The sequence below is a fragment of the Clinocottus analis genome, unplaced genomic scaffold (assembly GCF_023055335.1).
Source record: "Clinocottus analis isolate CAN_PGR_092001 unplaced genomic scaffold, fCliAna1.0.p SCAF_10, whole genome shotgun sequence".
Lineage (NCBI taxonomy): Eukaryota > Metazoa > Chordata > Actinopteri > Perciformes > Cottidae > Clinocottus > Clinocottus analis.
Window position 1 is genome coordinate 4,041,554 of NW_027175821.1, and position 10,859 is coordinate 4,052,412.

The 10,859-nt window shown below is 43.4% G+C and overlaps 1 protein-coding gene across 1 annotated transcript; it reads right to left on the reverse strand.

Moving 5' to 3' along the window:
• Positions 1-8,715: 8,715 nt before the first annotated feature.
• Positions 8,716-10,406, reverse strand: cysltr1 (cysteinyl leukotriene receptor 1). Its single transcript, XM_068592559.1, has 2 exons — positions 10,365-10,406; positions 8,716-9,803 (listed from the first exon to the last, which is right to left on the reverse strand). Exon 2 carries the CDS (start codon positions 9,782-9,784, stop codon positions 8,744-8,746), a length of 1,041 nt encoding a protein of 346 aa, XP_068448660.1. The 5' UTR covers positions 9,785-9,803; positions 10,365-10,406; the 3' UTR covers positions 8,716-8,743.
• Between the last annotated feature and the right edge of the window lie 453 nt (positions 10,407-10,859).

Below are 10,859 nucleotides of genomic sequence, written 5' to 3' on the forward strand. Positions count from 1 at the left end.
CGCCTCTCGAGTGCGTGTTTGTGTGCGTCCGTGTTTGTGTGCGTCTTTGTGATGCAAGCGGAGGGTTGAAGAAGACCCTGATGGGGAGGCTGTGACCAGGTGTCATGTGATGGGTGCGAGCGGACACAATGGCCACTTGAAGGGGAAAGTAAACAACATTAAGCCCCGTCGGTATCTCCTCCTGACCCCTCACCCACAGTCTCACATGCCTCCTGCAGCTTCCAATGACCCGCAGCTTCAGCCCGGCCCGTGTTTGTGTGTCCTTTAAATCCCACTGAGCATGTAGGACCCCACCCTGGCACTCCACACACACACACAAAAAGCAGGATTACCCACATACCTGTCAGTGAAATCTGTCAAAGGCTTCTCCTAAACATATAGAAATAACAACCCTCTGTTTGTAAATCATCAGTGTGCACACTTTTACTTTTGCTTTATGTGGGTTTTAACTATGTTGAGCTCTATGGAGGATTGTTTTGCACCTATTCTCATTTGTGTCACAGAAGAATGGAGCTCAAATTTAATCAGAAGCAAACACTCGGTATTCCTTGAAAAATCCCAGAATTTAACAACGCTGCCGTTCTGGAGGATTTTGAAGACTTCTCGCCACCTGGAGGAAAACAAAATATTTCTCATGTGAGTTTTCTGACTGTTTCCTAAACCCGGAAACTCAACATTACACATGTTTTTACTGTTTTTGTGGGAGAAAAAAAAATGCAAACAAAATATTACAATTGTATTTTGTATGAAAATATTAAATATTGGAAAATAACACACAGACGCACGTTTAGCGTGTGGGAGGAAATGTTTCAAGTGAGATCGTCCTCTGGATGTGAGAAACAAACACAGGACTTTCACCCAGGAGACCGATGTTCATGTGAAACTAAAAGTAAACCTTGATATGAGGTCACGAGAGTCACGAGTCAGCAGAGACGGTGACTCAAGTCTGCGACTTGGACTCGAGTCACACTTTTAACCCTTTGATACGCAAGGTATGCAAACCTTGAGACTTAAGACTTGACTTGAGACTTGAGATTTGACTTGAAACTTGAGATTTGACTTGAAACTTGACTTGAGACTTGAAACTTGACTTGAGATTTGACTTGAGACTTGAAACTTGACTTGAGACTTGACTTGAAACTTGACTTGAGACTTAAGACTTGACTTGAAACTTGACGTGTGACTTGACTTTAGACTTGACTTAAGAGTTAACTTGAGACTTGACTGGAGACTTGACTTTAGACTTGACTTAAGAGTTAACTTGAGACTTGACTGGAGACTTGACTTTAGACTTGACTTAAGAGTTAACTTGAGACTTGACTTTAGACTTGAAACTTGACTTGAGACTTGAAACTTGACTTGAGACTTGAATTGAGACTTGACTTGAGACTTGACTTGAGACTTGAGACTTGGCTTGAGACTTGACTTGAGACTTGACTTGAGACTTGAATTGAGACTTGACTTGAGACTTGAATTGAGACTTGACTTGAGACTTGGCTTGAGACTTGAGACTTGAATTGAGACTTGAGACTTGAATTGAGACTTAAAACTTGACGTGAGACTTGAGACTTGACTTGAGACTTGACGTGAGACTTGAGACTTGACTTGAGACTTGACTTGAGACTTGAATTGAGACTTGACTTGAGACTTGGCTTGAGACTTGAGACTTGAATTGAGACTTGAGACTTGAATTGAGACTTAAAACTTGACGTGAGACTTGAGACTTGACTTGAGACTTGACGTGAGACTTGAATTGAGACTTGACTTGAGACTTGAATTGAGACTTGACTTGAGACTTGAATTGAGACTTGACTTGAGACTTGGCTTGAGACTTGAGACTTGAATTGAGACTTGAGACTTGAATTGAGACTTAAAACTTGACGTGAGACTTGAGACTTGACTTGAGACTTGACGTGAGACTTAAGACTTGACTTGAGACTTGACTTGAGACTTGTCCTCAATAGACTAGACTCCCGTCAGGTCTGTGAACAGCGTTATTTGGGCGATGCGTTGCTGGTTCTCTGACACGCCATCGGAGGAGCGGTGAGATTCAGTCGGTTTTTTTTTTTTTTCATTGAGCGGCGAACAGATTAACCAGAAGATCGGACGCTTAATCCTGCGCAACACGTTTAAATGAAATGATATCGGGCGGGAAGCTGGAGTTTGTATTGACTGTCACACTGACAGGATTAAAGACGTCAACAGAACTTATCAGATGTTCATTGTAAGATAAATATAAATAAAAACAAAAGTTTATTTTACTAAAAAAAACAGAACCGGGTATTACCCAATGCATTGTTTGGTGTTGTGGAACTGATGTTCTGTTGAGTTGTTGTACATTTTAGTTTGGTCAACTCGTCTTCCCCAACTGTGGAAATGCATGAATGATTATTGTGTTTATCGAGTCATAGTTCATGAGACTGTTTGTGTGATTTTGCTGTGACTCCGTCTCAAAAGAAGGCTTCAGGAGCCCGGACTGGAGAACAAACTGAAATAGTTTCGGCTTCATTCCAGACTCCATAAATCCTGTCAGGAATAAACGCAGCAGGGACGGACATTTTAAAGACTTTAGGGCTCCTGTACCTGTGTCTGAGGACAGTCGTATTGTGGATGTTTTTACATTGAGCATCTTAAACTGGTTACATCTTATTTTTTATTCCTTTATTCCCTTTTAGTTCTGGTTTCCCTCTCTGCAGAGAGACTCGCCTTGAGCTGTTCAACAAGCACTGAAGTGACTTCCGTTGAATTAAAGGGAACATTGGCCTTCTTCATAGTGTGTTTAAGCCATCCTTTGTTTCCAGCTGAGACTGCAGTTAACCTCGCACTGAATGCAGAGCTTTGTGGTTATTGCACACAAGCTTTAAAAAATACAAAACTTGAGAATTGAGATGAACTGGAAGACATGGGATCTCAATTGGATTATACTGCCTCAATAATGGTGAATAATAATATTTTTTAGCTGCATTTTGTTGGTTTTCTTGCATTAAATTTGTCTTCATGAGTTCAAAAAGGTCCACTTGTGCCTTTGGCTACTAAACACATGAAAGGACCCATTAAACGGACCAAATTTGCGTCCACGAGACAACAAAGCTGTTTTTATCTTTTCTTGAAAGGTTTCCATTTGGAGACTCCGGTTTTGGTTGGACGCTGATGAATCAAGCAGGTAATTCATTACAATCACTTGTTGAAATACGATCAGAACGAATAATTGTGTTTTCCAGTGTTTATACATTGTTTTGCCAGATTGGATTTGACACCACGTGGTGATGCGTCCCGAGCCAAAACCTCAGCCGTAACTCACTCTCAAGTCAATATTTGTTGACCGTGGTCTATTTGGTGTGGATGCACTGTGACAGCCCGCTTAGACACTGCGCATATGTTAAGTTCTTAACCAATTCATCATGGGACAAGAAGAGCCTTCAAACCGCCCGATACAGGTCACTGCAGGCGGTGAAGAATGCGTAGCGAACCTGACTGGGAGGCTAATGGGCTATTACCAGTGTGACCCAGTTTCACTGCATGCCACCAGACTTGTTACTGTGTGTCGGTGAATCCTGCATCGCCTCTTTTCCCGGCTTTAATTCCCGTCCTCGCTGCTTCTGAATGCTCTTCATTTCCCTGCTTTGATTTACAAAGATGTTTTCTGCCTGTGCTGTCAGAGGAAGACTCAAACTGTGAGCTCCCAAAGCGAATGTTTCCTTTGACCCGGAACAAAGAGCTTTTCTGTTTGAATGATCTTCTATCTCTTTTTTCAAGAGGTTTGATCTAAGCCTGGAAGAGTATCAGACCTCGCTACAGACTTGTCTGCGGAGCTTCAACGTTTTATGCAAATTGCCATGAAGTTTATATTCAGCTCTCCTGAGGAGTCTTGTCCGTTTCAGTTAGAGAAGAAAAGCTTTTGTAAATTGTGCCTCTGGCAACATGGTGGAGGAGAGGAATGACCACTCTGTGGCCAACTGGGGATTTGGGACTTTTCCTTTCAGAAGTTTCTTTTGCATTAGCAGGTTTATTATATATATATATATATATATATATATATATATATATATATATATATATATATATATATATATATATGTATATGTGTATGTATGTATGTATGTATGTGTATATATATATATATATATGTATGTATGTATGTGTATATATATATATATATATAAATATATATATATATGTGTATGTATATATGTATGTGTATATATATGTATGTATATATATATGTATATATATATGTATATATATATATATATATATATATATATATATATATATATATATATATATATGTATATGGCTCGGGACACATCACCACATGGTGTCATATATATATATATATATATATATATATATATATATATATATATATAATTTAATAAATATTTAAATTTAAACATACATTTAATAAATATATATAAATATATAAAATAAATATATATATAAAATATATAGGTGCATTTCTGCACATTTATTTTTTATATACATATATATATATATATATATATATATATATATATATATATATATATATATATATATATATATATATATATATATAGTGATGAGGACATTTCTGCACCTGTACAGGTCAAGAAAAATATGATGAACAATATTTCTAAGATATGTAGTGCTGTTGTCCTGAACGCTTTGTATATCTATGGCATAAAACATGTGCTTTTTCAATTTTCTGAATAATGAAACATGAAACTTAGAAAAATATTTGAAGTCTGAAGCATCATTCGTTCAGAGACAAATAACTTTTTCATGAAGCTTTTTTTTTTACGAAGAAGGGACAACATTTCAAAAGTCAAGCAAACCAAGCGGCCTTTCTCTCCGCGAGTGCGTCACAGCGCCGGCCCAAAAATAAACCGGTGGCTGAACTGACTTTCAGCAGAATACACAATGACTGTTGCGCCGCTAGCAAAGCTTCCTGTTGCAGCGAGGCGCATGGGGCGGGTCTGCAGGGCGGAGGGGGGGGGGTGTCCGCTCAGAATAAAACAAAAGGGGAGGGGCGACGGGGGGGCTGGCGTGTTTGGCAACGCACAAAGTGATGAAGCAGGCAGTCCCAAGTGTTTTTAATATGTAGTGAACGGATGATTGAGTGGCGTCTGAGTAACAGCTTGACTCTAAAAGCTCCAGACGGCCATTAACTCATCGATGAGCTGCTTGTCTGCCTCGCTCTCCTCCGACCTGAACTCAACAGCGACCGAAAACACTTCAGCTTGACCTTTAACCCTTCACTGTGGGGGCAAAGAACTTACTTTCTGCATGTGGCCTTTGATGTTTGCTTGAGTGGTCATTATAAAAGCATGGATTTAGCGCGACCATGCACACACACACACACGTGTGCACACACAGTACTGTATGCACTGCACTCATCAGAAACAGTGTTTAAAAGAAATGCAAGCTTCGGTGGGTCATGTGATTGGATGTCGGTCATGTTTACTGACCTGCATTGGACCTCAGGATGCTCAGCAGACAAAGGATCTAATGACGGACACTCTGCTCTCTCTCTCTCTCTCTCTCTCTCTCTCTCTCTCTCTCTCTCTCTCTCTCTCTCTCTCTGTCTCTCTCTCTGCAGCGATGAGCAGACGGGTCTGGATCCATGCTGTGTCCACATACCAACAGAGTTGCAGGCCTCGCTATAGGGACTCTGGCTCCGCTTGCTTCTTCTTCCATCCAACGTGCCTCTCGAGGTGGACGGGCCAGACCGTGCGGTAAATCAAGTCTGGTTGCGTCAGACATCGGGCTGTATAGCAGAGGCCGCCACGATCTGTGACAAGCGTGAAGAAACAGGCGATTTTCTGCACTTTTCCCACGTCTGCGCCGTTTCCTTTAGGGAGGACATTCTCTCTCTTTGCATCGACAGTAGTTTATGAGAGCGTGATAATAGCCGGGGACTCGAACTGTATTCATGTTTAAAACTGCTCTCGTCCATATTTAAAGGTGGACGACTTTACAAATACTGAGAGAGAGAGAATTCCTCTCCATTATTTCTGTCAGAGTTTTTTAGCACCTTTCAGCTTTTTATTGTAGTTTTATGATCCAGAACTTTAATGTTTTGGTTTACTCTCATTAGTGTTTCATGTTTGGAGCAGCAGGCAGCTGTTTTCAGTGAAAAAGCTCTAAAAACCTACTTAACCCAGCGGCCCAGCACCAAACAGCAGAGGAGGGGGGTATTCTGGCACAACTTCACCCACTTACATTGGAAAGAGTTATCTGGAGGACAAATATCAAGCAACACTTTATCGTCGTTATCAGGCAGCCAATAGCTGATGAGCACATATGGAGACATTTCTGACAGCTGTTGATGGAGGAGACAAACTGCTCTGAAAGGAGGATGAATAGCGGACTCTCTGAATAAATGCTAATGCTGCTGTTTCAGCTGGACGTACCCACACGGTTGCGATGTCCTTCTGCTTTACAAGGTGATTATCTGCTGTTGTTTAACGGCCTGTTGTGCCGCTTTTAAGTGGCCGAAGATGTTATTCGAACCCTTCCTGATGTGTTGAATCAGAGGAGGCGCGTGTCATGTCATCGAGGACATCTTAAGACCTGATGGGTGCCTTTCAAGGTATTTGCTGTTGGAGTCCCACATGTACAGGAAGTCCAGAGAAACGACTGAGGGTAAAAGAAGCGCTCCGGGAGAGCTCCTCTGACTGTTTCTGTACCATATGGTGGACATTAACACATGTTGTAAAGCTCAGGCTGCTCCGCGCCCCGGGGCAATCAAGTTTTAATTTTAACTCCCCCCGCCCCCCTCCAAAAAAAAACAATCAAGGCTTCAGCCAAATCACTTTTGGAGTACAGCAAACCTGGAGCGCAGATGAAAGGGAGCAGCGTTTTCCTGCACCCTCTCTAGAAACGAGCGAGTTGGGACGAAAGCGGGGACTTTCCTCACTTCCTGCATGGCGAGTATGTCCGTCGAGCGGTACGGACGACTGCAGCGACATGACTCCCATCTCGGAGACGGTCCTGCTTTTGCAAGAACTGAAACAAACATCTTTTTGTGCGGGCTGCAGGAGGGAGCCGATCATGTGCTCGATATTATCTGTTTATGAAGTTGTGACACAAAGCCCTCTATGTTCTCATCAGCAGGGTCGGCCTCAGCAGCCTGGTCTCTCTCTCTGTGTTGTTTTGTGTCTCTAATTGACCGGGGAAGATGGGTTCTGGTCTGGCTTTTGGATTTGCTGTGTAGAAGGACGCTCTTACCCTTTTTCTATAAATGAAGCATGTTTTTTAATAGCGTTTATGTGCCATACTGACAGCTTTAAGACTTTTTTGTTGTGCACAAATTGAATTAGTCACAGTGGAGCAGCTCCTCTTGCACTGATGCAGCTCGTTGGTTTCTCATCTCAGAGAAACCAAGACGATCAGTAGAAAAGAAGCACTGGGGAAGACGCTCATATCAGCCTTGAATCCTGTGGCGGAGGGCGACACGGAGCCGTGCTGGTGCGACACCCAGTGGACGGAGGCGGGAACTTCCATCACAGTGAGGGTTTTTAACGGGACCGTACTGGACTGACATGCATTGGATGATTTATTGATGCAGTTATCATACATGAAACATCATTTGCACACGACAGGATTACAGCAGCAGCGTTTCTCAGTCTCACTTCTGCACAGAAACATATGAAACTCCAGCCAGCAGCTGGTTATCTAAGCTCGGCATAAAGAGTGCAGACACACATCAAATCTACATCATCTAAGCTAGGCTTAGGTAAGCTTGAGTTGGCTGAAGTTTCATCTTTACTGCACAGTTATGAGAGTGTTGTCGTACTTCTCATGTGAAGTACGACAAATTAAACTACTCCCTTGAAGTTAAAACATCATAATCATCAATATTATTGTCATAAAACTTGCATAGAAATAGAAAAAAAAATAGAGAAGCACAGAAACAAGATTTGTTCATCCAACTTGAGTCGAAGTAATTATAACAAGCATGAAAAATCATAATCACTCAATAAAAAAAAGGTTATGATCATAACAACTTAACAAAAATGCTAAAACAAACTATGATAGAGTAATTAATTAGTTTAGCCCTTCTTATCGTGATATAAGACTCCATAAAAAATAAAAAAAACATTACAAAAGTATCTACAATACATTCATACGTTTATATACTGTGAATTAATATGTGTAATTCCACAGTTTGAGTAGCTTTTGGGACACAATAGGCTAATAGTCACTGTCACAATGATAATGCTGAACAACGTCACAACAATACTGACCACTTTTCATTCTTTAGAAACATAAATGAGACGAAATGAGATGTTTGAAGGTTCTCTTCATGAACCCTCACTAGTAAAACCTTTTTTTCCTGCCATCCATCTCCTGATGTTTCTCTCAGAACAGGAACACACACGTCATCCTGAGCTCTTTAAAGGCTTACCACACCCACGAGAAGAACGTTTGTCTATCGGTTACACGCGTTACCTTGAAATTCAGAAGATTTATTTTAGTTTGGCACAAAAGAAATCTAAAAAAAGGCCTCGATGAATTGAGGTAAGCAACGACAGCGAAACGACATCTAATCATCTGCTCCTGAACCCTCGCGCATGCCGTGCAGTATCGTTGTGCGGCACGCTCCCACAGTGGAAGTCATGGTCTCCTTCCGCTGGGGGAGCGTGCCAGAAAACGCTTTCTTTGAGAATTAAAGGTGAGTGAAACACAAAATGGTACTAATGTGGGTGACGTATTTCCTTCAATCAAATCCCGAGATGCTCGTTTCCTTGGAGTAAAATTAACTGGCCTGGCCGGGCTGCCGGTTGTCCGCACACTCCGAGACAGAGACGGGCTTTATTCTGGCGACGCGGTTCAGCGGGCTGCCCTGCGCCGTCTTGCGCATGGAGGACAAGCGAGTGCGGAAACCCTCCCCGGAGAAGAAATAGAGCAGCGGATCGAAGCAGGAGTTGGAAGCGGCCAGGCAGAGCGTCACCACGACCGACTTCTGCATGGCCTCCTGCTCCGAGCAGGTGGTGTCCGTCCGCGACAGGAAGTTCAGGTGGATGGTGCGCTGCACGTGGTACGGCGCGAAGCTGATCAGGAAGGTCAGCAGGACGATGACGATCATTCGGATGGCCCTGGCGCTCGTGCCGCACTGCCGCCGGGCGGAGTTGCTGCGCGACAACAGGGCGCGGATGATGCCGGCGTAGCAGAGCAGGATGACCAGGAAGGGCAGGGAGAAGCCCACCACCATAGACACACAGTTCAGCATCACCAGTCTCGGCACGCCCGCGCCGTTGACGCTCGGAGGCTCGAAGCACTTGGTTTTGTTAGTGACGGGGTCGTACTCCTCGCCGGACATCAGGAAGGGCGAGGAGATGAGACAGATGAACACCCAGATCCCACAGCACACCAGGCGAGCGCGGGTCTGCGTCGCCAGCCGCATGTTCTGCACGGGAAAGACGATGGCCACGAAGCGTGTGACGGACATGGCGGCCATGAAGTAGATGCCGCAGTAGAGGTTTACATAGAGGGAGTAGGAAACAATGCGGCAAAGGAAATCGCCCTGGTTCCACTGGCCCTTGTTGACGTAGTAGAGAACTCTCAGCGGCAGCGAAGCGACGCCCAGCAGGTCGGACACGGCCAGGTTCAGCATGTAGATGTGAAAGGGGGAGCTCTGGTGGTTCGTTTTGATCAGCACCACCAGGGCGAAGCCGTTCCCGAGCAGGCCCAACACGGTGATGAGGGAGTAGGACGTGGAGTAAACCCGGTTGCGGAAGTCATCGATGCCCAGGCATTCGGTAGAGTTGCTCCCGTCGCCGCCGGTCAGATTTGACATTTTAAGGTCACACCTGCAGCTGCGGAGACAACGGAAGAACGGCAGGGTGAATGCGTGCAGGAAGAGAGCAAGCGAAGGAACGGACAAAAGTTTAAAAAAAACACACAGGCAGCTGAGTGTGGTGACTTTGATGTGGCAGATTGTTGTCAGATACTTTCTGTACTTTCTGCTGGTGAGACAGAAACTCAGAGGCAAGCTGCTTCATGTCCGGGCGAAAAAAGATAAACATGCGTGACACACTCTTCTATTTATCTGTGTATCAATCAGGTGGTAAACTTGCATGCTTTTGCAGCCTCGATTGAAAATACAAATGCAATTAAATAAATACAACTTTTTCTCCCTTCCTTGAATAATTTAAAATGCATCCAGTGATCCAGAATGTCGCCGCAAACTTTTGCATCTGTGTTCATCCTGCTGGATGCCTGCCCACGTTGCCTCTCCGTGTTTTGTCTTTTCATTGAAAATGTGCCCGAATATTTGATGTGACGTGTTGCATTATAACTACAATTAGCCGTAATAATCGTGCATGCCCAAAAGTGAGAAACATCTCTGATTTCTAAAACCCTCCCTCCCTCCTTACCTCTGTATTCCCGTCGGTGTCGTTGCTCTGCTCTCTTGGTCGTCTCTGCCTCGTCTGCCAGACGTCGCAGCAGCACTGGGAGGAGACTGCAGCAGTTTACTACTTACTCACAGCCTCCGTTGTCTTCTTTTTATCTTCTACCCTCTCGCACTCATGACATCATCAACCATTTACGGGACACACATTCACTGTAAACTAAAAAGAACTGAGAGTGAAAAGACAAAGAAGAGGGCATCAACACGGAAAGTTGTGCTTACTTGCTGTTAGTTGGTTGCGCTGAAATTGAATTGACTTAATTTTTTGACTCAATAATTTAATATACGACATTTAGATGAACCCCATTTGCATCAGCTTTGTCAATACAAAACACACTGCAGCCCGAGAGCTGGTTTACTTTGTGGTCATCGCTGAACGCCTCTTTTCTAAACATCGCAATCTGCCAAATTGTGTATCATCTCCTCCTTCTGCTTCATTTCCTTTTATTAGCCGAGCTGT

What these genes read in the sequence shown, in the direction of transcription:
- cysltr1 (XM_068592559.1), bottom strand. Translation starts at nt 9,784, where the DNA reads ATGTCAAATCTGACCGGCGGCGACGGGAGCAACTCTACCGAATGCCTG.